Below are 27,645 nucleotides of genomic sequence, written 5' to 3' on the forward strand. Positions count from 1 at the left end.
ACTAGACAAGTAATATTTGTTCTATTTTTTATTTACTAATTGGTTAAGGGCAGGTTAAACCCCCCCAAAATACATATTCAAGTCAGAAAAGTTGATTTTTGAAAATCTATTGTTTCTGAAACTATGTTCGATTCTGAACATTTTTGTATAATCATTTTGCAAAATTTTGTATTGCTAGTATTTTTTATAAATTTTTAATTAATGAGACTAATGACGTAATTCACCTATATTAAGCAACATTTAGCAACATAAAAATTAAAAACTAACTAAAATAGATGTTCTTATTGCTGAGTAAGAGGCTCCAGATGCAATTTATGTAACTGGGAGGTTTTAAAAATGACTTATTTGGTATAGTTTTCGCTTTTTCTCGTTTTTTTCAAATTTAGTATATTTTTCACTATTTAGCGTTTTTCTCAAAATGTTACTTTTCAACAAAATTGTACCAGTCAAATCACTATAACTCCAAAACCACTTGAGATATTTAGCTGAAATTTTGCACACATGTTTACTAAACACTGCTTGTAAAGTTGAACTAAAACAATTTCTATATCTTTGAAACTTCTCATTTTATAAAAAAAAAGCTAAGTCTACTCCCTACTTTTTGGAAAAATTTTAGGTCTCACTTTTAAAAAATTTGGCTAAAATCCATTTTTTATTATTTTCTATTTGTTTTAGTTCATCTTTTTTGTAATTGCGTATATTACATTATATTAAAGATATGTGTTATTCTGACAAACAGAAGCCATGTTATTTTGATTTCAATGAGAGCTAATTTTGAGCTATTTTACCCTAAAAATGACACTTTTTAGAAAATATTTTCTCTAAACCATAACTTTTTAGTGATTTTTTTGCATTTTTTTCATATACTATGCTAGTTACAACTTCCTTATCACTCAAAAAAGTCCTAACACCTAAATTTCAATTTGGGGGTTTAACCTGCCCTTAATGTTATATAATTTGTCTTGTGTGTGTATATATATATATATATATATATATATATATATATATATATATATATATATATATATATATATATATATATATATATATATATATATATATACATATATATACACATAGGGATGTGTGAACGCAGGTGTATGTTTGTGTTTGGGCTGTCATATAATGTGTTAACATGTGTAAGCAACGTCACATAATGTTTTAACATATGTTAGGAAGGTCATTGTACTAGCAGTAGAAGGGCGTAGAATTTTACCCCCAGCAGTAGTGTGAAATGGCAAGAATTGAAGATTTTAGACATAATATTTGACACCTAACAGTTGAGAGCAGCATTAATTGTCCGGGAAAAAGATCTTATTTTATATAGTAGACATACATATAATTGAGCGTGAATATAGCGGCTTTCGGTCTGCTCGAAAAACTTTTACCGGGAAAAGCTGTTTACCAGAGCCCTTTTCCGGAATAGATGTGCTCCAACGCGACAAACGCCCAAATGCACTTTTAAGCTGTTCGGCTGTTGTTGCTTATTGCTGTCTGTTTTTTCAAGCGTGCAGCCACCCATGACATGTTGGATTCATTCAGGTTCACGCTTCAATGCTTTATTCAACAGGAACAGGTCACATGATGTGTGTATACATTGTGTATGAACCTGGTAGGTGTACATATCCCACACTTCATGTATACATTGTGTATGAACCTGGTAGATGTATACACCCCACACTTCATGTATACATTGTGTATGAACCTGGTAGATGTATACACCCCACACTTCATGTATACATTGTGTATGAACCTGGTAGATATATACACCCCACACTTCATGTATACATTGTGTATGAACCTGGTAGATGTATACACCCCACACTTCATGTATACATTGTGTATGAACCTGGTAGATGTATACACCCCACACTTCATGTATACATTGTGTATGAACCTGGCAGGTGTACACATCCCACACTACCTGCATTCCTTGTACACAGGGTTATATCCTGTTGCCATCCTCAGTTATAAAAGATGATTCCCGGGTTTTAACTTACTCGTAATCGGAGAAAAGTATTTTAATCATGCAAAAACAAATCTACTTCCTGGGTCAGGAAAAATCCAGGTTATTTACAATCTTGTATGTATGTTATCTGTATGCAATGGCGTAGCGAGGTCGGGTTTCAACCGGTGCGGTACTTAATGGTGTCACCCCCCGTAACGACCCTTCCCAGGGACAAACTTTCAATTTTTAATTTGCACCCCCCCCCCCCCCCCCGCCCTCAAACAAACTTTCGATTTGCACCTCTTAAAAGACTATTTAACACTCGAATTAATAACTTAATTAAGTGGAATTATCATTTTTCACTATATATTTTGCTATTTTTTGCCTTGGTGTCACTCCCCTAAATGGTGTCGACCCCCTAAATGGTGTCACCCCCCCTGAATGGTGTTACCCCCCCTAAATGGTGTCACCCGGTGCAGTCCGCACCCCCGCCCCCCCCTCCCCCCGTCGCTACGCCACTGCCTGTGTGTATGTCAACACAATAACTTGAATACAGTTTCCATTACGTAGACATAATAGAAACGTGTTAAATCCCAAACGTGTGTTTCTTTCAACATTTGACAGATTTCCGGTTAACAAAATGGGTAGTTCATGTCTGTTTCTTGATGGCCGATCACCTGAGTTCAGTTTGTTGGGCAACATTTGATACTTACATCCTAAATTCTAAGGGTAGGTAACTGACAATTTTTTCTTATTTTTTTTGCGCTTTCGGGATCATTTCATCATCTTCTCAAGGTCGGTGTGGTCGGGTCGGTTGAACAGCACATGGTTGAAAAATCCCGAGTTCGAACCCCGGGGCAGATGAGGTTCGATAACTGGGGGCAACAACTCTTCTAGGAGTCACAGGTCCAAAATCAAACAACTGATGCCTTGTAGTTTGTTCTTGGTTGGATAAAGGCTTTGGCAGAAAATTAAAAAAGAAAAGCAGGCCGAAATCGGAGTCCACGGCCTATAAGGCGCATAACAATCTGACATGTTATACTTAATTGTGTTTGAGGGAATCCATTGGACACTAGAATTAAGATCGAAGAAGTAGAAATATTATTTTCCCACTATGCCCGGCCGCTTTTGTTTTCCCTATCGCGAGTCAGGTACTCATCTGGTGGCTAGAGCCCGGGATCGAACTCTAGACTTTTGGGTCAGCAGTTCAGCGCTCTACCTCTACACCACGCCTTGCTCCCTATCCCCAGGCAGAGATATTTCTTTTCCCAATTTCTCGTAAATCTTCAGATAATTTGATCTCATACTCTCATTAAACAACACATTCTAAAACGTTTTCATCCTATAAATGTTTTCTAAAAAAAAATGCGGGTTTTGCACACAAAAACAATACCTACAATCTATATATTCCGATTGCCCTGGGATTGTTATAGTTAACAAATAAACCAGGAAGTTTATTTAACAGGGCCGTGTGTGCAGCGTTATGTTCTTGCAGGAAACGAAGCAGGCCCCCACTGAAGCGTCACCTGAAGCCGCTAGATTCGTCGTTAGATGAACGCACGGATATCCACGCCACACTAGAGAACGTATGCTGGCTTTTTCAAACGTCGATTGGAACATTCGTATCCCCCAGAGCTTGAAGTCAACCATTGCCACAATGACACACGAACGACTAGCGTTGAGCCAGAGTGGTAGAACTTGTCGTTGGCTGAATGTTTTTCGGATGTAGGAAAACGACCAAATAGGTTTATAAAATATCGTGAGTATATTTGACCAAAAATTTAAAGACAGTCTTAACTTTAGACAAATAAAGACAGACACTTCTTACGTTTTTATAATTATATTCAGCGTTTTACTAAAGCGATCCACGCATTTATTTTTAGCAATGTAAGTAAAGGTTTATTATTATGTATTTAAATGAAATGCTTTTCTCCTTTTTAGCATATAATCAAATAAAAGCTGGTTATTAAAACGGTTTTTTACGATTTTTTTTCAATCGGTTAAAATGTTTATCGAGATTATTCACGTCCACATCTAGTGCACACCATTATACAACTTTTATACCGTAGCTTTCTCACGCTGCAGTCAGTGAGTTAGATACAGGTAGTTTCACAAACACTTGATTGGTCGCTCACAGATCCACATCTGTTGACCATGTATTACATTGTCACACAAAGTTCTCTCAAAACATAATACACCAATAGTACAGTCTGTTACACACACACACATACACACACGCACACACACACACACACACATATATATATATATATATATATATATATATATATATATATATATATATATATATATATATATATACATATATATATATATATATATATATATATATATATATATATATATATATATATATATATCGAATTAAATTTAAGGAAGTAACGGTGCTTTTATGACATCCACTATTTGAAATAAGTGGCATAACGCCCCCCTCCTCCCCCTGCTTTAGACCATGAAAGTTTAATTTGTATAACATTTCTCTAGATGAAATCCTGCGTGTACCAACTGGTGTGTGCTGTCTGTGTGCTGATGTCTGGTCTGACACAGACATCGGCAGACTTTAGTACAGAGCGGCGGAGAGTGTCTGAAGCTTGCAGCAAATCTCTAGACGCGTGTATTACGCTCTCAAACAATCCAGCCCCTTTTAATGACGCTGGTTGGTGTACTCTAGCGTCGTCGACAATCAATGGTGTCAGCGCCTACCAGTGTGTTGTAAAGATCGGACTTTGTACAGACGAGGAGTTTGTGGCTCTCAAAAATGGAGCTTGTGGTCAGACGGCTACAGTCCAGACATGGTCCAGTGCTTTTAAAACATCTGTGAATAATGTGGTAAAATCAACGAGCAGCACTTGTCAACGTCAAATAGTTGATTGTATTTTTAAGTCTAATGTGGCCACAGTTTTAAAACAACAGGAGCAGTACTGTAAACTGATGAACCTGGTTGTCACGGGTAAAACCACAAGGGAATGTTTGACTCCCGACTGCACGTCGAATGAAATTTTAAATCTGAATACGATTGCCTGCTCGACAAGCCAATCCCAACCATTTTCTGACGCCATCGTGGCAACCTCTCAGATGTGCCAAGACCAATTGGATTCATGCACTCACAACTTCTTCGTGGCGTCCGCTTTCATCCAAGGGGAGAAGTACTGTGACGCTCTAAGCCTAGCAGTGGTTCTGGATTGTATGAATAAAGAAGGTTGCACGGAGAAGGAATTTTCTAAGCTAAAAGCGACCTGCAGTGGTTCTCATGGTGTGGCTTCTGTTATCATGCTTGTGCTAACGGCACTGCTCAAACTTTTCTAGATCTTGTTAATATTTTTTGCACTATTAGTTTTAATATGATAAATAGCGCCATCAGAACCCGTGTCTAGAGCCAAGGATATCATACTTATTTAGTTAAAATGGTATCGAGATGAATTACTGTGTGAAATCATTTGCTTTTTTCCTTAGATTTTTCCTAAAAAACTAAAACTGCACATCTTTTAATACAATTTTTTTAAAAAAAAAGAACATTGAGGATGAAACGCAACCACCCAGTTTGCGATACGTACAAATTTATAATGCTATCTGCATCTGATCTGAACGGGGTTTGAAACAAATTAATAGCACTAAAAATTTGGGATAGTATGTACGCAAAGTTAATAGTTCTAATGTAAAAGTTAATAAACGTTTCCAAGTCGGACATTACGTAGCAACGTTAATTAGCGCGTGTAATTTGATGATGTTACTTTTGCCAGAAACTAGCGCCAGGGTTGTCTGCTATCTTACAATAATATTATGAGTATTCATTCTTTTATCATGTCAGTAATTTTAGTGATTTGTAATTTTCGACCATTCTTTATTGTAGTGATTTGTAATATACGACCATTCTTTATTGTAGTGACGTGTTATATTTGTTTATGCTGTGTAGCATTCTATAGGTCAACTATCTAATACATGCAATAATTATTCGTAACATGGTGGTACATCGTAAAGCTGATTGCTAAAAAAAAAAGGATTCCGTACTTTTTAAAAATATGTGCTATCTATTTTCATTATAACATGTTCATTCTTATTTTTTGTTTGTAACCAAGCAAATAATATTTCACTTTCGTGTGATTTGTTAAATTATTTTCTTATCTTTTTAGATTTAAAAGGTCTCATTATTCTTCAGATTTCTAGTTGATTAGTGAGATTAAAAAACAACTTCAAGTAAAACTATTTTGATGCTACAGTTTGATAGTGTGGACGCTATATGATACCTTTCATACGTTTTTGTTACTACACAAGTTCCCCATACACGATCTTGTAACATAAGGCAGGCTGTTTTCTACATGGAGATGGCGTGGCTAGCAACGGCAGCTAACTAGAAGGTTGAAGATTGTGTCCTTTCCACTAGGACTCTCAGTAGGACCGTCCTTCACTCACTCGAAGTGGTGAAACTATTGTGGTCATCCAAAATCCCTCAAGCAATGTCAAATATCAAAACACTACGCAGTGACTATCCTATCAAGAGTGTCCTGGTCTGATTATATCCCACCAAATAATTTTTCCGAACTTAAAAAACCTTCAATGTTAATACCTTTTTCCAAAACTAGAAAATAGAAAATAAAACTACACCAACTGGCTAATGTTTGTGAACATTTGAAGACGAAATGCTTCGCTACACAATTCCTCATGCAAGGTAACAAGGGAGGTATCTCGGTCGTCTGTTACCTCCTCAGCCCCCCCCCCCCCCCCACCCCCACCCCAGCCAGGGGTCAAGGAACAAGGATACGAAACGTGATCTCTTGATAATATCAGAACCTGGTAATTTAGCTGGGTATTATAAAAGAAGTTACATTCTAGCCTCATTTCAGCGGTTCTAATATTGTGTAGTGGGTAGTACCTCAACTTTTAAGTGTGAGGGAAAATGTCAAGCTCGGGTACTGTTCCTGTGACAAGTTTTAAATGCTTTAAAGTGTCAAAGTAGAGTATTTTGTTTTATTAACAAATAAAAGAGAATGATATTTATAGAGTAAACACATTACTTCTGCACAGAGTTCGACAGTACTGAAATATTTATTCTCTCACTATACATAGAAATCACATGGTTCATATTGTTGTTGTATTTCTCTCTGAACAAGTAAAAATGAATTCTGAAATTTGTTGACAACTTTAATATACTATTGTGTACACTTTTATAATATAGGTAAATAGACGTTGATTTTATTGAAAACAACACCACAACCTTTAATATAGCATTTCTGTGGCAAAACATTTATATCAAGTCAAACTACTACAACTTTAAAAAGTTATAAATTTAAATAATTGTGTATAGTTAATCAAACAAAGCAATCAATGTTTAGCATTACTGCTAACTCAAGTCTAGACAGTGAATTTAAACAGCATCAGACTTGTCAGCCACGGTTATATCATGTCACCCCCCCCCCCCCCAGGGCCAGACTTGCCCGCCACAGTTACATCACGTCGCTCCCCCATGGCCAGGCGGAGCTGTAGTTGCCCCTATCGTTGGCTCCGCTATGCAGGTGGGACATGAAAACCTCCCCCGCCTCTAGAATATACACAGGTGCGCCACTGCTCCCCGGGCAGGTCGCGGTGGTGTAGGTGTACCTGGTCCACTCCTCATTCTCGTCTTTGTTGGTACTGTGTCCAACCGAGACTTGCTTGGGGCAGCCGTGGGGATGTGAGACTATAACGGTCAGCTGTTGGTCATCTGCGAATTTTCTAGAAAACGTTGCCGGTGTTTTCTTGTCGGATTTATCCGCTTGGGTCTTTATGACCTTATTGATTTTCACGCACAGTTTATCAAACCGGCTCCACTTGTCGTAAAGCCTATCAATTAACGCCACGTCACACGTCACAAAGGTCAACAGGCACAAATCCCGTTCCACGTCAATGCAGTTCAATCGACCGATTTCAAGCGTGACCGACGGACTTTTCTGACCGTCAAAATTGATCAGACATTTGGCGTGTTTGGCTTCGCTGTCGTCAAACACAACATGGGGCACGGTGATGATCGTGATGTCGGCGAAATCTTTGCTGGGGCTGGTAGAGTTCTCACATTTCGGACAATTGCAGGACAAATCTCTCCTGTTGTTGAACCGGTACACCCTCCAAATCCTGCCCGACCCAGTTCTCAGCACAGAACTTCCCCTGATGTCGTAGGCCGGGTACTGGCTATTGAAATATGACGCAAACATCGGGCGATCAGCACTGGTGTAATACACTTTAATAAACACCGTCAAATCAATTAGTGTTTGGATCGACTCGAAAAAATCGTCGTCATGGTAACCAGCTGGGAGGTGATCCATAGTAAAATCTTTTACAGGTATAAAGCCAAGGTGACCTGGGTTCTTGGTGCAGTCGACAAGGTGTTTGTGGAGGTCAGCCTCACCCCCGTAGCATATCTCAATTTCCGGCTTACCTGTGGATTTATGACAAAGTTTCTCATTAGCGTGTGCATATTTTATTTTTGTAGACATATTTCGACACCCTCCTACGTTATACACTGTCAATAGGGGGGGGGGTAGAGAATGTCTGTAGAGGATTCTAGAGCCATCTATGGCCACGGAGCCGGGCGATGAAGAAGTCTTACTTTATCTTTATAAATAAGAGGCTAGGTGACTATATTTTATAGTTTAACTGTAACACATATGGTTACCAGCCAAGGGGAGATAAGTAATAAAGTTGTAATTTATTGGGTTGCGGCCCAAGGCTGCTGTCTGTGGACACGGAGGGTGACGGTACCTAGAGGTAAATCATGACAATGTAGACCTAATCAGTGTTTCTTCCAGACTTTTTTCACCGGGGGGGGGGGGGGGGGGGCACTTGAAATTTTCGGGGAGGCGGTAGACTTTCTTCGATGGGGGGGGGGGGGGGAACGGACACTGTTAAAAGTATATATTTTCTATATAAATTATATAAATTTCATTTCGTTCGGGGGGGGGGGGCGGTAAAAAAAATTTCCCCCCCCCCCCCCCCCCGAAGAGATGCCTGTAAGAAACTCTGGACCCAAAGAAGGTAATATTATGTTTTATATTACTGTACTCCTTCTACTAGTGCTGCATGTTGCAGACTAGGGGTGGAGTATCTTCGTTAGATTACTTTTCTGTATTATTTTTGTTTTGCTGTGATCTACTGTTTTCTACACTGTTTTCTACTGTTGTTCTACGTCGCCGTTTATGGCTTGATGTAATGTGAATAAAGCCATTAGTGGACAACAGCGTCGCTTCAGTGTGTCCTAAATCTCAGGGTCAGCCCTTTTAACCACAACACCTCAGTGGGTAACAAGCATCCCCACTGAGTGAGTGTTACATAACCATGACGATTCAAACATAATACGAAAGAGTTCATTCATAGTTATGTGATCAATATCAAAAGTAAAAGCTATATGTAACAGCAGCAGTATCAAATTACTGCTGTTGGCTTGCTGTTGCCTACATTTAGTTAAACTGCTTATCGTGATCACCTTGTAATAAATCATGTTTTTGTAGACAAAGTAAACAAAGAATTAATAAATATAAACTATGCTCTTCTTTCCGTCTTTAACACAGTCAGTAAATCCATGTGTAAAAATAAAAACAACTCACCTTTGTACCTGTCTGCCACGTCTGCCGAATCAGCCATTTTGTGACACCTTGAGCCGGCTGAAAACTTCCCACTTGATTCTTCTGACTTGTGGTGTGGCCGTCAACTGTTGGCTGAACGTCAAATACAATCCACGTGATGATGCCAACTAAAAGCTTTATTTCAAGGAATATTTCGATCATAACATTGTTCATATATATATATATATATATATATATATATATATATATATATATATATATATATATATATATATATATATATCTTACTTATCTCTTCTGAAAATATTTCCAAAATAAACAGATTTGACAAACTTTCCAGGAATACTTAACGATGCGGAGATTTTACTAGAAAACCCAACTGTTCACGTAAACATCATGTCACGGTCTGCTGGTTCTGTCAGGATGCTTCACTCATGCCCACCCCCCCCCCCCCCACCCCCACGGGCGTATCACACGTCATACTGAATCTTACAATGTTTAAAAAAGTCGTATTGAATCATCATACAAGGTTGACTTGTGATGTACAGCAACATACAAGGTTGACTTGTGATGTACAGCAACATACAAGGTTGACTTGTGATGTACAGCAACGTGCACGCTTACAAGGTTGACTTGTGATGTACAGCAACATACACGCATACAAGGTTGACTCGTGATGTACAGCAACATACAAGGTTGACTTGTGATGTACAGCAACATACAAGGTTGACGTGTGATGTACAGCAACATACAAGGTTGACTTGTGATGTACAGCAACATACACGCATACAAGGTTGACTCGTGATGTACAGCAACATACAAGGTTGACTTGTGATGTACAGCAACATACAAGGTTGACGTGTGATGTACAGCAACATACAAGGTTGACTTGTGATGTACAGCAACATACACGCATACAAGGTTGACTCGTGATGTACAGCAACATACAAGGTTGACTTGTGATGTACAGCAACATACAAGGTTGACGTGTGATGTACAGCAACATACAAGGTTGACTTGTGATGTACAGCAACATACACGCATACAAGGTTGACTCGTGATGTACAGCAACATACAAGGTTGACTTGTGATGTACAGCAACATACAAGGTTGACGTGTGATGTACAGCAACATACACGCATACAATGTTGACGTGTGATGTACAGCAACATACAAGGTTGACTTGTGATGTACAGCAACATACAAGGTTGACGTGTGATGTACAGCAACATACAAGGTTGACTTGTGATGTACAGCAACATACAAGGTTGACGTGTGATGTACAGCAACATACAAGGTTGACCTGTGATGTACAGCAACATACAAGGTTGACTCGTGATGTACAGCAACATACACGCATACAATGTTGACGTGTGATGTACAGCAACATACAAGGTTGACCTGTGATGTACAGCAACATACACGCATACAAGGTTGACTCGTGATGTACAGCAACATACACGCATACAATGTTGACGTGTGATGTACAGCAACATACAAGGTTGACTCGTGATGTACAGCAACATACACGCATACAAGGTTGACTCGTGATGTACAGCAACATACAAGGTTGACTTGTGATGTACAGCAACATACAAGGTTGACGTGTGATGTACAGCAACATACACGCATACAAGGTTGACTCGTGATGTACAGCAACATACACGCATACAAGGTTGACTCGTGATGTACAGCAACATACAAGGTTGACGTTTGATGTACAGCAACATACAAGGTTGACCTGTGATGTACAGCAACATACACGCATACAAGGTTGACTCGTGATGTACAGCAATATACACGCATACAAGGTTGACGTGTGATGTACAGCAACATACAAGGTTGACCTGTGATGTACAGCAACATACACGCATACAAGGTTGACGTGTGATGTACAGCAACATACAAGGTTGACCTGTGATGTACAGCAACATACACGCATACAAGGTTGACCTGTGATGTACAGCAACATACAAGGTTGACTTGTGATGTACAGCAACATACACGCATACAATGTTGACTCGTGATGTACAGCAACATACAAGGTTGACGTGTGATGTACAGCAACATACACGCATACAAGGTTGACGTGTGATGTACAGCAACATACACGCATACAAGGTTGACTTGTGATGTACAGCAACATACACGCATACAATGTTGACTCGTGATGTACAGCAACATACAAGGTTGACGTGTGATGTACAGCAACATACACGCATACAAGGTTGACGTGTGATGTACAGCAACATACAAGGTTGACCTGTGATGTACAGCAACATACACGCATACAAGGTTGACTCGTGATGTACAGCAACATACACGCATACAAGGTTGACTCGTGATGTACAGCAACATACACGCATACAAGGTTGACGTGTGATGTACAGCAACATACACGCATACAATGTTGACTCGTGATGTACAGAAACATACACGCATACAGACTCAGAGACACACACATTCATTTAATACTGCCTCCAACACCTTCAATCACATCCCCACGTCCCCACGATCTGCTGATACAATATATTATCCACAACATTTGACCTAATATAATACAAAATGTCAAAGACTACTTAACTGCCTCGACTGGTCAGTAACTTGATGACCATTATTGACAACTTTAGGGCTACTTAACAACAACAACACGTGTGCTCGTCATGAACACATTATGTACTGTCCTTGACGAGGGAAGACAACCTGTGTTCGCTAGAGACATAATCAGGTCACGGCCTGTTTACAGATAGCTGTTTGTTGAATAGTCTCACAGATTAGTACAAAACTTTTCTTACCAAAATAAGAGGAAAGTTTTAAAGTACACAAACCTAAGACTTAAAACATTGGGTAGTTGCTCATGGCAAATGTTAGGTAATAATGGTCATTGTAAAAAATCTTTCAAACAGTTTGAGTGAAAACGTACAGATGGCCATACGGTTGATATTGTTAACGACAGGTGGTCAATGGGAGGGAGGGGGTGTTGTACGAATGTTAGCGCTGCAAGCGTGGGAGGGGGTGGCATACAAATGCCATCGCTACTGGGGTTGCCATACAAATGTGAGCGCATCAGACAGGGATGGACACGTGACTCAGGCAAGACAAGATTTTTACCAGTACTGTTGAGTCAGGTGAGTTAAAGTATCACTGGGTGTGGTGAGTTAAAGTACCACTGGGTGTGGTGAGTTAAAGTACAACTTGGTATGGTGAGATAAAGTAGCATGGGTGTGGTGAGTTAAAGTACCACTGGGTGTGGTGTGTTAAAGTACCACTTTGTGTGGTTAGTTAAAGTACCACAGAGTGTGGTGAGTTAAAGTACCACTGGTGTGGTGAGTTAAAGTACCACTCAGATACTTAGTTAGGTACACACTACTCCCTTAAAATAAACCATACATCTATAATTATCTTAGAATTTTTAGATACATTGCTTTAAAATTATTTTGTGTAAAAAGTTTCTAGATTCCGTACATCATAATGAAATAAACAAGTTATTTTCTTTTTGTTTTTGTTTTAAACATCTGAGTATTGTCAGAATCAACAGCTGAACGAAATGACAAGATAATTAACTCTTATTTCTGCAATTATTTCTCCAATTATCTCTTTTCCCGACTAATTTAGCGCGGCATATTAGACTTAATGAGGCTTGGTTTTAGCTCATTATCTCTGCGTGAAAATTACGGATGATTGTCTTTTTAATTAGGGTAGCAGATGGAAGATTCAAATAAAAGTTTCAGCTCTCGATGAAATGCACACTGTACCACGTTAAGTGAAACGGTCGTAAAGATCAGCCTCAGGTACATGTTGACACAAATATTTTGTACACCTAACTTTTTATTACCTAAATAAAATTATCTATTTCCGTTTATTTTTTATAAACAAGATTTACAAATTGATGACATTGTTAATCTTTTAGTGAGTATGGTATCATAATAATAAAACTATAGTATTATAATTTTAAAATAAAATAACTATGGTATTATAATATTAGAAAATATAACAAAAATAAAATTAAAACAATTGCTATACAGATTTTAAAAAATGAAAACTGTTTACGCCATGCTGTTTGTTGCTGTCGCTGTTCTCGTTGGGTCAGTTGCTGCTCAGATCTGCACGCATGACGGAGTGGTGAGTACTTCATGGTTCATGTATCCTACTGTGTGCACATTTGTTTGAGTGCTTCATGGTTCATGTATCCTACTGTGTGTACATTTGTTTGAGTGCTTCATGGTTCATGTATCCTACTGTGTGCACATTTGTTTGAGTGCTTCATGGTTCATGTATCCTACTGTGTGCACATTTGTTTGAGTACTTCATGGTTCATGTATCCTACTGTAGGCACATTTGTTTGAGTACTTCATGGTTCATGTATCCTACTGTAGGCACATTTGTTTGAGTACTTCATGGTTCATGTATCCTACTGTGTGCACATTTGTTTGAGTACTCCATGGTTCATGTTTCCTACTGTAGGCACATTTGTTTAAATGTTTACTTCATGGTTCATGTATTCTACAGTAGGCACATTTGTTTAAATGTTTACTTCATGGTTCATGTATCCTACTGTAGACACATTTGTTTAAATGTTTACTTCATGGTTCATGTATCCTACTGTAGGCACATTTGTTTAAATGTTTACTTCATGGTTCATGTATCCTACTATAGACACATTTGTTTAAATGTTTACTTCATGGTTCATGTATCCTACTGTAGACACATTTGTTTAAATGTTTACTTCATGGTTCATGTATCCTACTGTAGGCACATTTGTTTAAATGTTTACTTCATGGTTCATGTATCCTACTATAGACACATTTGTTTAAATGTTTACTTCATGGTTCATGTATCCTAATGTAGAAACATTTGTTTAAATGTTTACTTCATGGTTCATGTATTCTACAGTAGGCACATTTGTTTAAATGTTTACTTCATGGTTCATGTATCCTACTGTAGACACATTTGTTTAAATGTTTACTTCATGGTTCATGTTTCCTACTGCATACACATTTGTTTAAATGTTTACTTCATGGTTCATGTATCCTACTGTAGACACATTTGTCTGAGTACTTCATGGTTCATGTATCCTACTGTGTGCACATTTGTTTGAGTACTTCATGGTTCATGTATCCTACAATAGACGCATTTGTTTAAAGTTTTCAATTCCTTCCTCAAGAATAACTAAACAAGGAAAAACATTACTTAACAAATTACTTGTAATGTAATTAAGACATGGGCTCCTGTTAGATTTAGCGTGTTAGCCCAATATTACATTTGATTTCAGATCAACACAGCGTGTTTAGACTAAGTGTTAAAGAGATTACTTAATAATAAATGTTTTGTAAAACAGGGACCTTTTCACTAATTCCTTGTTGAATCTTTTTTATAACATTTTGATGCTTCAGTTTAATTTCGTAAGATTTCTAATTTATTTTATTCTGTAAACTTTGTATACCTTGCTTGTTCAACTCAGTTACTATTTAAAACTATGTTTAGTTTTTCTCAACTAAAAATAGGCATGCTGCTGTTGTTCTTTAATTATAATGGTTGTAAGTGTTTGCGTGTTATCCAAAATAATTGTTGGCCGTTTTTACGTAAAACAGTTTACTATGTGAAGGGAAACAACCAAAGTAATAGTGAACACAGAAAATGTCAGGAAGAGTTACGGGGTATAAAAAGAACATAAAATGTAAATTTGTGTTTGTTTATTTTTATTATGCCTGTAGTGTAACAGACTTAGCATCGAATTCTAAAAAATTGAGCACATTTTCAGGAGTACAATCAAGGTGACCGGGTACCTGTGGACAGCTGTAACACCTGCATCTGTGACGGACCCGAGATCTCTTGTACCAGAATGCTCTGTCCAGAATCTTCTTCAGAGGGTTGTTATCTAAATGGGGTGGTGAGTTCTTGAAATATGTCTTGCGTGAGTAAATGTGTACTACGTTTATGTGATAGGTAGTAAGTGTTGAGAATATGTACCTCGAGCTGAACCGCGACGTAGAATACGCCGCCATCTAGTTGTTTTATTTTCTGCTTATCAGCAATTCATTATTTGTTAATTCAAAACTACCCCCTCCCGCCCTCCCTTTCCCCCCCCCCCCCCCCTCCCGCCCAGTGAAAGCAGCCATTTACAGACAAAGAAAAGATCAATCAGAAATGTTTACCTCCCCTTCGTTTCAAATCGTTTAATACTAAATTATCTGCCCTTAATAGCCGTCACTAACCCGGCTCTACTATTGTAAACATTCGGGGTGAACCACAGCTCACCTGACTGGTTGGAATGAGGGTGGTGGCTAAGCTGCGTGGTGTTTTCTGTGGTCTCCATGAAGATAATTATATATATATAGATGTTTGTGTATATTAGTGGTATTAGCGTGTTGTAATATCTTAAAATAGCTGTTAAGTTCAGCTTAATGCCAGTTTAGTACTTGGATTATGTAAAGGTTACATTCATAAACTTTACTATCGAGTTTAGAACTATTTCAGTTCAACTCACTCTCTAAACTGTCGTCTAAACCAGCTGTACCCGAGTGGGGATCCAATGCCATCAGATGACTGCAACTATTGCTTCTGTGCTGGTAGGCTTCGTGCCTGTACTTTGATGGGCTGCCCACCATATGGTGTAAGTCATTTGCGTTATTTAATCTGGTGTTTACAGTTCGTTATCTTCTTACTGTTGTGGACATTTTGGCTTGGTTATCTCATTAGTGTTGTGGACATTTTGTCTTGGTTATCTCGTTAGTGTTGTGGACATTTTGTCTTGGTTATCTCATTAGTGTTGTGGACATTTTGTCTTGGTTATCTCGTGAGTGCTGTGGACGTTTTGTCTTGGTTATCTCATTAGTGTTGTGGACATTTTGTCTTGGTTATCTCATTAGTGTAGTGGACATTTTGTCTTGGTTATCTCGTTAGTGTTGTGGACATTTTGTCTTGTTTATCTCATTAGTGTTGTGGACATTTTGGTTTGGTTATCTCATTAGTGTTGTGGACATTTTGTCTTGGTTATCTCGTTAGTGTTGTGGACATTTTGTCTTGGTTATCTCATTAGTGTTGTGGACATTTTGTCTTGGTTATCTCGTGAGTGCTGTGGACGTTTTGTCTTGGTTATCTCATTAGTGTTGTGGACATTTTGTCTTGGTTATCTCATTAGTGTAGTGGACATTTTGTCTTGGTTATCTCGTTAGTGTTGTGGACATTTTGTCTTGGTTATCTCGTTAGTGTTGTGGACATTTTGTCTTGGTTATCTCGTTAGTGTTGTGGACATTTTGTCTTGGTTATCTCATTAGTGTTGTGGACATTTTGTCTTGGTTATCTCATTAGTGTTGTGGACATTTTGTCTTGGTTATCTCGTTAGTGTTGTGGACATTTTGTCTTGGTTATCTCATTAGTGTTGTGGACATTTTGTCTTGGTTATCTCGTGAGTGTTGTGGACGTTTTGTCTTGGTTATCTCGTTAGTGTTGTGGACATTTTGTCTTGGTTATCTCGTTAGTGTTGTGGACATTTTGTCTTGGTTATCTCATTAGTGTTGTGGACATTTTGTCTTGGTTATCTCATTAGTGTTGTGGACATTTTGTCTTGGTTATCTCGTGAGTGTTGTGGACATTTTGTCTTGGTTATCTCGTTAGTGTTGTGGACATTTTGTCTTGGTTATCTCGTTAGTGTTGTGGATATTTTGTCTTGGTTATCTCGTTAGTGTTGTGGATATTTTGTCTTGGTTATCTCATTAGTGTTGTGGACATTTTGTCTTGGTTATCTCGTTAGTGTTGTGGACAATAAGCTTGGTGTAAAATGTGGTAGCAACAAGGGAAAAAACAACGGTCTAAGTTATCTTTATGTATATTTTTTAAAAAGCGTTTCCTTACTTAATTGTTTATGCATATATATATATATATATATATATATATATATATATATATATATATATATATATATAATGAGAGAGAGAGAGAGAGAGAGATTCTAGTATATGTATTGTTAGATTTTAATTTTCAAATGATGATTTTTGTTGAGTCTGTTCTATTGGTTTTATAAATAAGCTGTAATTTGATCTGGACTATTTTTGTTTTGTTTCAGAATCCCGTAAACCTAGGTCAAGAGTGAGGACGAAGACAACAATAAACTCGGACCCGCTTTGTTGAAAAGTTTTAGAGTCAGAGGATAATGTCAATTAATCAACTGAAATAAATCAGTGCTAAAAGTTCCATCTTGGACATTTCTTTTTTTACTTTTAATTTTAACCATGTTTTTAAATAGATAATGATTATTGATTATATAAATTATGTTGCTTTTGAGATGGTTCATACGGCTACTCATTACATAGACCTACTAGACAAGCGTACGTACCGCTGTTCATATTGTTAAAAGTCACTGGACGAAAGTAAAAGTGGGGCCCACTCTAGCAGCGACAGAGTTGGTGTTACTGCAGCAAATTTTAAAGCATACAGACTTTTCATGATGTTAAAAGACACTGACCCAACCAAGTTTACTGCTAATGTTAGAAGTGCTGGTGATTTTAAAATAGTTGTATTTAGTGATTCGGGTTTGTGGCTTGGTCGCCCTTGATGTTTCAAAGTTTGATAACGTTAACTAGCTTTGTTTCTTGTCATTTAGTCGAGTTTTGTTCCTTGTCATTTAGTCGAGTTTTGTTCCTTGTCATTTAGCAGAGTTTCGTTGCTTGTCATTTAGTCGAGTTTTGTTCCTTGTCATTTAGTCGAGTTTTGTTCATTGTCATTTAGTCGAGTTTTGTTCCTTGTCATTTAGTCGAGTTTTTTTCATTGTCATTTAGTCGAGTTTTGTTGCTTTTCATTTAGTCGAGTTTTGTTCCTTGTCATTTAGCCGAGTTTTGTTCCTTGTCATTTAGTCGAGTTTTGTTCCTTGTCATTTAGTCGAGTTTTGTTCATTGTCATTTAGTCGAGTTTTGTTCCTTGTCATTTAATCGAGTTCTGTTCATTGTCATTTAGTCGAGTTTCGTTCCTTGTCATTTAGTCGAGTTTTGTTCCTTGTCATTTAGTCGAGTTTTGTTCATTGCCATTTATTCGAGTTTCGTTCCTTGTCATTTAGCCGAGTTTTGTTCCTTGTCATTTAATCGAGTTCTGTTCATTGCCATTTATTCGAGTTTCGTTCCTTGTCATTTAGTCGAGTTTCGTTCCTTGTCATTTAGTCGAGTTTCGTTCCTTGTCATTTAGCCGAGTTTTGTTCCTTGTCATTTAGCCGAGTTTTGTTCCCCATCCTTTAACTAATCGTACTTTGTTGTTTGTCGTCTATGGTAAAAAGTAAGCGCTTACAAAACCTCCAACAGAATTTGATCCTTGAAATTAATACTTGTACTTTTGTTTGTAAGATAGACTTTTATAATTTACAATATATTTATCAGCTATTTATCAGAAATAGGTGACAGTATTTCATTACAGACTACTTCAGATCCAAACAAGCTCTTTCAGTGCACGTCATATCATTGCCACCACACCAGCAGATGGTGCAGATTGTAACACATAGAAATCAACAACAAAAATAGAATATGACCGTCAAACTAAAGCTTACTAATGCACAATATTTATTTCTCTAGTTTCCCACAGCATCCGTATAAAGCACATCGCGTGGGTGTCAGTTTTGTCCAGGTATGTCTGACTAGTCAAATTACCCAGAGCAACCCATTTTAGTACACGCAGCGCCCTTGGCGGAGCACGTGCAGGTGTTGCATTCTTTTTTGAACAACTCCCCCGGCTTATACAACTGCAGAGAGTAAACAGACCGGCTTTGGATATTAATGCACATTTTTAAAGCACATATATTTGATTAATTAAATATGGAATAACTGTGTACAAGACTAAAGCCAATATAACAGAAATTTCCTTCAGGTGAATATCTAGCCATGCGGTGTCACCCTAATCATATGATAATTTATATATTTCAAATCACCTTCAGTCACTGCATCATGTGACAGATCTAATTATAGTTTTGTAAATCTATATCTTGCTCAACGTAAAACTAATTTTGTTTATTGAACAAATGATACACAATGCAGGGATAAAAAGCTTACCACCCCGTTGTGTCGACAGCCCACCTCAGGTTTTGTAGAGCACGGCTTTATGTCACATTTTAGATTAGGCCCAACACAACGACAGGTGTTGCATTTGTCGAACTTTACGAGGGCTCCTTTCTTGTATTCCTACAAAACAAGCAATTTAATGAAACAGTAATCTAAATCATTGATTATATACACCGGTACTTCGCCTTACGAATCTGAGGTATGAGGAATCGGATCAGCAGGATTTCTAGTTTATGGAAACAAAATACCCCGAAAAAGATACAACTGATAGTAGCTACTTAGTGACAAGTGTTTAACACATTTCCGCAAAAATATAAAAGGGAAGAGGAAATAACCTCCTTAACATTTTCTATTAAAACGGCCTAAGTAAGCATTACATAACAGACAAAGACCAGTGAAAAATAGCAATCACGAAAATTACCCGAAAATAATAATAAATTAATGTGAATTTTAGTTCAGTTCCATTAAGTTTAGGGAATAAATTGTTGCATTCAGAGTAACGAGTAAGTTAATTAATTGAAGTGAACGAAAGAGTTAAGCATCAACAATGCAGTGAGTTAGTGAACAAAGTGAAATTCCTTCAAAATACACCTCCGCCAACACCTTCAGTATACTCAAGTTATGTGATTCCAAAACTATACACTTTTTAAAACCAGTTTACTGCTTTACAGTCTCCTTTATTATGTTTGATACAACATTTGTTACCAGAGTTTCTTCCAGGCATCTCTTCGGTCTGGAAGAAACACTGTTTGTTACGTATAAATACATTTTCTTCTTCTAAGTACGTAGCTTCAACAACTAGCAGAGGCGTACATTGGGCTAGTTATTCTCTTTTTTTTAGGGTTTAAACTGGTACTTAGCATTTCAAATAATGTCAGTGGAAAAATTTGCTTTGAGTTACGAACAATTTGAGATACGAGCAATGTTTTGGAATAAATTAAATTCGTATTTCGAGGTACCGCAGCATTACTATATACTAGTAAAGTAAATCATCAACAACATAGTGACTAACACGCAGTCTTTGTTAGTTTAAATAAAAATAATTGTTCTTAATTCATTCAATCAGGCTGGTTAGTCGGGGTTGTCTGGTCTGTCAGGTCTGTCTGGTCTGGTCTGTCTGGTCTGTCTGGTCTGTCTGGTCTGTCTGTCTGGTCTGTCTGGTCTGTCTGGTCTGTCTGGTCTGTCTGGTCTGTCTGGTCTGGTCTGGTCTGTCTGGTCTGTCTGGTCTGGTCTGTCTGGTCTGGTCTGTCTGGTCTGTCTGGTCTGTCTGGTCTGTCTGTCTGGTCTGTCTGGTCTGGTCTGGTCTGGTCTGTCTGGTCTGTCTGGTCTGTCTGGTCTGTCTGGTCTGGTCTGTCTGGTCTGTCTGGTCTGTCTGGTCTGTCTGGTCTGGTCTGTCTGGTCTGTCTGGTCTGTCTGTCTGGTCTGGTCTGGTCTGGTCTGTCTGGTCTGGTCTGGTCTGGTCTGTCTGGTCTGTCTGGTCTGTCTGGTCTGTCTGGTCTGTCTGGTCTGTCTGGTCTGTCTGGTCTGTCTGGTCTGTCTGGTCTGGTCTGGTCTGGTCTGTCTGGTCTGTCTGGTCTGTCTGGTCTGTCTGGTCTGTCTGGTCTGGTCTGTCTGGTCTGTCTGGTCTGTCTGGTCTGTCTGGTCTGTCTGGTCTGTCTGGTCTGTCTGGTCTGTCTGGTCTGTCTGGTCTGTCTGGTCTGTCTGGTCTGTCTGGTCTGTCTGGTCTGTCTGGTCTGGTCTGTCTGGTCTGTCTGGTCTGTCTGGTCTGTCTGGTCTGGTCTGTCTGGTCTGTCTGGTCTGGTCTGTCTGGTCTGTCTGGTCTGGTCTGTCTGGTCTGTCTGGTCTGTCTGTCTGGTCTCGTCTGGTCTGGTCTGTCTGGTCTGGTCTGGTCTGGTCTGTCTGGTCTGTCTGGTCTGTCTGGTCTGTCTGGTCTGTCTGGTCTGTCTGGTCTGTCTGGTCTGTCTGGTCTGTCTGTCTGGTCTGTCTGGTCTGTCTGTCTGGTCTGTCTGGTCTGTCTGGTCTAGTCTGGTCTGTCTGGTCTGGTCTGGTCTGTCTGGTCTGTCTGTCTGTCTGGTCTGGTCTGTCTGGTCTGTCTGGTCTGGTCTGGTCTGTCTGGTCTGGTCTGTCTGGTCTGGTCTGGTCTGTCTGTCTGTCTGTCTGTCTGTCTGGTCTGGTCTGGTCTGTCTGTCTGTCTGGTCTGTTTGTCTGGTCTGGTCTGGTCTGTCTGGTCTGTCTGGTCTGTCTGGTCTGTCTGGTCTGTCTGTCTGGTCTGTCTGGTCTGTCTGGTCTGTCTGGTCTGGTCTGTCTGGTCTGTCTGGTCTGTCTGGTCTGTCTGTCTGGTCTGTCTGGTCTGTCTGGTCTGTCTGGTCTGTCTGGTCTGTCTGGTCTGTCTGGTCTGTCTGGTCTGGTCTGTCTGGTCTGTCTGGTCTGTCTGGTCTGTCTGGTCTGTCTGTCTGGTCTGTCTGGTCTGTCTGGTCTGTCTGGTCTGTCTGGTCTGTCTGGTCTGGTCTGGTCTGTCTGGTCTGGTCTGTCTGGTCTGTCTGGTCTGGTCTGGTCTGTCTGGTCTGGTCTGTCTGGTCTGTCTGGTCTGGTCTGGTCTGTCTGGTCTGTCTGGTCTGGTCTGGTCTGTCTAGTCTGGTCTGTCTGGTCTGTCTGTCTGGTCTGGTCTGTCTGGTCTGTCTGGTCTGTCTGGTCTGTCTGGTCTGTCTGGTCTGTCTGGTCTGTCTGATCTGTCTGGTCTGTCTGGTCTGTCTGGTCTGTCTGTTCTGTCTGGTCTGTCTGGTCTGTCTGTCTGGTCTGTCTGTCTGTCTGTCTGTCTGTCTGGTCTGGTCTGGTCTGGTCTGGTCTGGTCTGGTCTGTCTGGTCTGGTCTGTCTGATCTGTCTGGTTGTCTGGTCTGTCTGGTCTGTCTGGTCTATCTGGTCTGTCTGTCTGGTCTGGTCTGGTCTGTCTGGTCTGTCTGGTCTGTCTGGTCTGTCTGGTCTGGTCTGGTCTGTCTGGTCTGGTCTGGTCTGTCTGGTCTGTCTGGTCTGTCTGGTCTGTCTGGTCTGTCTGGTCTGTCTGGTCTGTCTGGTCTGTCTGGTCTGTCTGGTCTGTCTGGTTGTCTGGTCTGTCTGGTCTGTCTGGTCTATCTGGTCTGTCTGTCTGGTCTGGTCTGGTCTGTCTGGTCTGTCTGGTCTGTCTGGTCTGTCTGGTCTGTCTGGTCTGTCTGGTCTGGTCTGGTCTGGTCTGTCTGGTCTGGTCTGGTCTGTCTGGTCTGTCTGGTCTGTCTGGTCTGTCTGGTCTGTCTGGTCTGTCTGGTCTGTCTGCTCTGGTCTGGTCTGTCTGGTCTGGTCTGGTCTGGTCTGTCTGGTCTGTCTGGTCTGGTCTGGTCTGGTCTGTCTGGTCTGGTCTGGTCTGGTCTGGTCTGGTCTGGTCTAGTCTGGTCTGGTCTGTCTGGTCTGGTCTGTCTGGTCTGGTCTGGTCTGTCTGGTCTGTCTGGTCTGGTCTGGTCTGTCTGGTCTGGTCTGGTCTGTCTGGTCTGGTCTATCTGGTCTATCTGGTCTGTCTGGTCTGTCTGGTCTGTCTGGTCTGTCTGTCTGGTCTGTCTGTATGTCTGGTCTGTCTGGTCTGGTCTATCTGGTCTGGTCTATCTGGTCTGTCTGGTCTGTCTGGTCTGTCTGGTCTGTCTGGTCTATCTGGTCTGTCTGGTCTGTCTGGTCTGTCTGGTCTGTCTGTCTGGTCTGTCTGTATGTCTGGTCTGTCTGGTCTGGTCTATCTGGTCTGTCTGGTCTGTCTGGTCTGTCTGTCTGGTCAGTCTGGTCTGGTCTGGTCTGGTCTGTCTGGTCTGTCTGGTCTGTCTGGTCTGGTCTGGTCTGGTCTGTCTGGTCTGGTCTGGTCTGGTCTGGTCTGTCTGGTCTGGTCTATCTGGTCTGTCTGGTCTGTCTGGTCTGTCTGGTCTGTCTGGTCTGTCTGGTCTGTCTGGTCTGTCTGTCTGGTCAGTCTGGTCTGGTCTGGTCTGTCTGGTCTGTCTGGTCTGTCTGGTCTGTCTGGTCTGTCTGGTCTGTCTGGTCTGTCTGGTCTGTCTGGTCTGTCTGGTCTGGTCTGTCTGGTCTGGTCTGGTCAGTCTAGTCTGGTCTGTCTGGTCTGGTCTGGTCTGGTCTATCTGGTCTGTCTGGTCTGTCTGGTCTGTCTGGTCTGTCTGGTCTGTCTGTCTGTCTGGTCTGTCTGGTCTGTCTGTCTGGTCTGGTCTGGTCTGTCTGGTCTGGTCTGTCTGGTCTGTCTGGTCTGGTCTGGTCTGTCTGGTCTGGTCTTTCTGGTCTGGTGTGGTCTGTCTGGTCTGTCTGGTCTGTCTGGTCTGTCTGGTCTGTCTGGTCTGTCTGGTCTGTCTGGTCTGTCTGGTCTGTCTGGTCTGTCTGGTCTGTCTGGTCTGTCTGGTCTGTCTGGTCTGTCTGGTCTGTCTGGTCTGTCTGGTCTGTCTGGTCTGTCTGTCTGGTCTGTCTGTCTGTCTGTCTGTCTGTCTGGTCTGGTCTGGTCTGGTCTGGTCTGTCTGGTCTGGTCTGTCTGATCTGTCTGGTCTGTCTGGTCTGTCTGGTCTATCTGGTCTGTCTGTCTGGTCTGGTCTGGTCTGTCTGGTCTGTCTGGTCTGTCTGGTCTGTCTGGTCTGGTCTGGTCTGTCTGGTCTGGTCTGGTCTGTCTGGTCTGTCTGGTCTGTCTGGTCTGTCTGGTCTGTCTGGTCTGTCTGGTCTGTCTGGTCTGTCTGGTCTGTCTGGTCTGTCTGGTCTGTCTGGTCTGTCTGGTCTGTCTGGTCTGTCTGGTTGTCTGGTCTGTCTGGTCTGTCTGGTCTATCTGGTCTGTCTGTCTGGTCTGGTCTGGTCTGTCTGGTCTGTCTGGTCTGTCTGGTCTGTCTGTCTGGTCTGTCTGGTCTGTCTGGTCTGTCTGGTCTGGTCTGGTCTGGTCTGTCTGGTCTGGTCTGGTCTGTCTGGTCTGTCTGGTCTGTCTGGTCTGTCTGGTCTGTCTGGTCTGTCTGGTCTGTCTGGTCTGTCTGGTCTGTCTGGTCTGGTCTGGTCTGTCTGGTCTGGTCTGGTCTGGTCTGTCTGGTCTGGTCTGGTCTGTCTGGTCTGGTCTATCTGGTCTGTCTGGTCTGTCTGGTCTGTCTGTCTGGTCTGTCTGTATGTCTGGTCTGTCTGGTCTGGTCTATCTGGTCTGGTCTATCTGGTCTGTCTGGTCTGTCTGGTCTGTCTGGTCTGTCTGGTCTGTCTGGTCTATCTGGTCTGTCTGGTCTGTCTGGTCTGTCTGGTCTGTCTGTCTGGTCTGTCTGTATGTCTGGTCTGTCTGGTCTGGTCTATCTGGTCTGTCTGGTCTGTCTGGTCTGTCTGGTCTGTCTGTCTGGTCAGTCTGGTCTGGTCTGGTCTGGTCTGTCTGGTCTGTCTGGTCTGTCTGGTCTGTCTGGTCTGTCTGGTCTGTCTGGTCTGGTCTGGTCTGGTCTGTCTGGTCTGGTCTGGTCTGGTCTGGTCTGGTCTGTCTGGTCTGGTCTATCTGGTCTGTCTGGTCTGTCTGGTCTGTCTGGTCTGTCTGGTCTGTCTGTCTGGTCAGTCTGGTCTGGTCTGGTCTGGTCTGTCTGGTCTGTCTGGTCTGTCTGGTCTGTCTGGTCTGTCTGGTCTGGTCTGTCTGGTCTGGTCTGGTCTGTCTGGTCTGGTCTGTCTGGTCTGGTCTGGTCTGGTCTATCTGGTCTGTCTGGTCTGTCTGGTCTGTCTGGTCTGTCTGGTCTGTCTGTCTGTCTGGTCTGTCTGGTCTGTCTGTCTGGTCTGGTCTGGTCTGTCTGGTCTGGTCTGTCTGGTCTGTCTGGTCTGTCTGGTCTGGTCTGGTCTGTCTGGTCTGGTCTTTCTGGTCTGGTGTGGTCTGTCTGGTCTGTCTGGTCTGTCTGGTCTGTCTGGTCTGTCTGGTCTGTCTGGTCTGTCTGGTCTGTCTGGTCTGTCTGGTCTGGTCTGGTCTGTCTGGTCTGGTCTGGTCTGGTCTGGTCTGGTCTGGTCTGTCTGGTCTGTCTGGTCTGTCTGGTCTGGTCTTTCTGGTCTGTCTGGTCTGTCTGGTCTGTCTGGTCTGTCTGGTCTGTCTGGTCTGTCTGGTCTGTCTGGTCTGGTCTGGTCTGGTCTGTCTGGTCTGGTCTTTCTGGTCTGGTCTGTCTGGTCTGGTCTGTCTGGTCTGGTCTGGTCTGTCTGGTCTGTCTGGTCTGTCTGGTCTGGTCTGTCTGGTCTGGTCTGGTCTGTCTGGTCTGGTCTGTCTGGTCTGGTCTTTCTGGTCTGGTCTGTCTGGTCTGGTCTGTCCGGTCTGGTCTGTCTGGTCTGGTCTGTCTGGTCTGGTCTGTCTGGTCTGGTCTGTCTGGTCTGGTCTGGTCTGTCTGGTCTGGTCTGGTCTGGTCTGGTCTGTCTGGTCTGTCTGGTCTGTCTGGTCTGTCTGGTCTGGTCTGTCTGGTCTGGTCTGGTCTGGTCTGTCTGGTCTGGTCTGGTCTGGTCTGGTCTGGTCTGGTCTGGTCTAGTCTGGTCTGGTCTGTCTGGTCTGGTCTGGTCTGGTCTGTCTGGTCTGGTCTGGTCTGTCTGGTCTGTCTGGTCTGGTCTGGTCTGTCTGGTCTGGTCTGGTCTGGTCTGCCTGGTCTGGTCTATCTGGTCTATCTGGTCTGTCTGGTCTGTCTGGTCTGTCTGGTCTGTCTGTCTGGTCTGTCTGTATGTCTGGTCTGTCTGGTCTGGTCTATCTGGTCTGTCTGGTCTGTCTGGTCTGTCTGGTCTGTCTGTCTGGTCTGTCTGTCTGGTCTGGTCTGTCTGGTCTGGTCTGTTGGTCTGTCTGGTCTGTCTGGTCTGGTCTGATCTGGTCGGTCTGGTCTCTGTCTGGTCTGGTCTGTCTGGTCTGTCTGGTCAGTCTGGTCTGGTCTGGTCTGTCTGGTGTCTGGTCTGGTCTGTCTTCTGGTCTGGTCTGGTCTGGTCTGTCTGGTCTGGTCTTGTCTGGTCTGGTGTCTGTCTGGTCTGTCTGGTCTGTCTGGTCTGTCTGGTCTGGTCTGGTCTGGTCTGTCTGGTCTGGTCTGGTCTGGTCTGGGTCTGTCTGGTCCTGGTCTGCTGGTCTGTCTGGTCTGTCTGTCTGGTCTGTCTGGTCTGTCTGTCTGTCTGGTCTGTCTGGTCTGTCTGGTCTGTCTGGTCTGTCTGGTCTGTCTGGTCTGTCTGGTCTTCTGGTCTGGGTCTGGTCTGTTGGTCTGGGTCTGTCTGTCTGGTCTGGTCTGGTCTGGTCTGTCTGGTCTGGTCTGGTCTGTCTGCGTCTGGTCTGGTCTGGTCTGTCTGTCTGGTCTGGTCTGGTCCTGGTCTGTCTGGTCTGGTCTGTCTGGTCTGGTCTGTCTGGTCTGGTCTTTCTGGTCTGGTCTGTCTGGTCTGGTCTGTCTGGTCTGGTCTGTCTGGTCTGGTCTGTCTGGTCTGGTCTGTCTGGTCTGGTCTGTCTGGTCTGGTCTGGTCTGTCTGGTCTGTCTGGTCTGTCTGGTCTGTCTGGTCTGTCTGACGTAGCGAGGGGGGGGGGCGGGGGTGACATATGTCCCCGGGCGCCGACCTTAGGGGGGGCGCCAAATTGAAAGTTTGAGGGAGGGGTGCAAATGAAAAGTTCGAGGGGGGTGCAAATCGAAAGGATGAGGGGGGTGCAAATGAAAAGTTCGAGCGGGGGGTGCAAATCGAAAGTTTGTCCCCGGGCGCATGGAAGGGTCGCTACGCCTCTGGTCTGTCTGGTCTGTCTGGTCTGTCTGGTCTGTCTGGTCCGTCTGGTCTGTCTGGTCTGTCTGGTGTTAGTTCGGGTCAGTCTGCTCAACGTAAAACCAACATTGTTCATGCAGAAAACTAAAGATAATGTCTACACAGAGCGCCAAATGAATTTACCACTCCATTGAGTTCACATCCGGCCTCGGGCGAGGGAGTGCACGGCTTTAGGTCACAGCTTACTTCAGGCCCGACACAGAGGCAGTTGTTGCATTCGTTGTACGGTATGCTGGTTCCTTTCTTGTATTTCTACAAAACAAGACATTTTTTTATAAAAAAGTAAACTAAATTGTGCGAATAGACTACAATGTTCCAATGTTG

The 27,645-nt window shown here is 42.1% G+C and overlaps 4 protein-coding genes across 4 annotated transcripts; 2 read left to right on the forward strand and 2 right to left on the reverse strand.

The window, feature by feature from the left end:
* Window positions 1–3,479: 3,479 nt before the first annotated feature.
* LOC131931168 (uncharacterized) lies at window positions 3,480–6,070 on the forward strand. Its single transcript, XM_059287872.1, has 2 exons — window positions 3,480–3,707; window positions 4,454–6,070. The coding sequence occupies exon 2, from the start codon at window positions 4,454–4,456 to the stop codon at window positions 5,273–5,275; it is 822 nt and encodes a 273-aa protein (XP_059143855.1). The 5' UTR covers window positions 3,480–3,707; the 3' UTR covers window positions 5,276–6,070.
* A 1,340-nt stretch (window positions 6,071–7,410) lies between these two features.
* Window positions 7,411–9,690, reverse strand: LOC131931171 (uncharacterized). Its single transcript, XM_059287874.1, has 2 exons — window positions 9,544–9,690; window positions 7,411–8,378 (listed from the first exon to the last, which is right to left on the reverse strand). Exons 1-2 carry the CDS (start codon window positions 9,578–9,580, stop codon window positions 7,411–7,413), a joined length of 1,005 nt encoding a protein of 334 aa, XP_059143857.1. The 5' UTR covers window positions 9,581–9,690.
* A 3,530-nt stretch (window positions 9,691–13,220) lies between these two features.
* LOC131931172 (cysteine-rich motor neuron 1 protein) lies at window positions 13,221–17,715 on the forward strand. Its single transcript, XM_059287875.1, has 5 exons — window positions 13,221–13,313; window positions 13,548–13,644; window positions 15,284–15,412; window positions 16,034–16,135; window positions 17,588–17,715. The coding sequence occupies exons 2-5, from the start codon at window positions 13,558–13,560 to the stop codon at window positions 17,612–17,614; spliced, it is 345 nt and encodes a 114-aa protein (XP_059143858.1). The 5' UTR covers window positions 13,221–13,313; window positions 13,548–13,557; the 3' UTR covers window positions 17,615–17,715.
* A 1,329-nt stretch (window positions 17,716–19,044) lies between these two features.
* On the reverse strand, window positions 19,045–27,573 carry LOC131931169 (kielin/chordin-like protein; the record flags this gene model as incomplete). Its single annotated transcript, XM_059287873.1, is given in 3 exon segments — window positions 19,045–19,246; window positions 19,554–19,682; window positions 27,445–27,573. Coding segments are annotated over 3 exon segments (354 nt in total), but the record flags the coding sequence as incomplete, so codon positions are not given.
* Window positions 27,574–27,645: the final 72 nt, after the last annotated feature.

Source organism: Physella acuta, unplaced genomic scaffold, assembly GCF_028476545.2.
Source record: "Physella acuta isolate Inbredline_101_S28 unplaced genomic scaffold, ASM2847654v3 ptg001904l, whole genome shotgun sequence".
Lineage (NCBI taxonomy): Eukaryota > Metazoa > Mollusca > Gastropoda > Physidae > Physella > Physella acuta.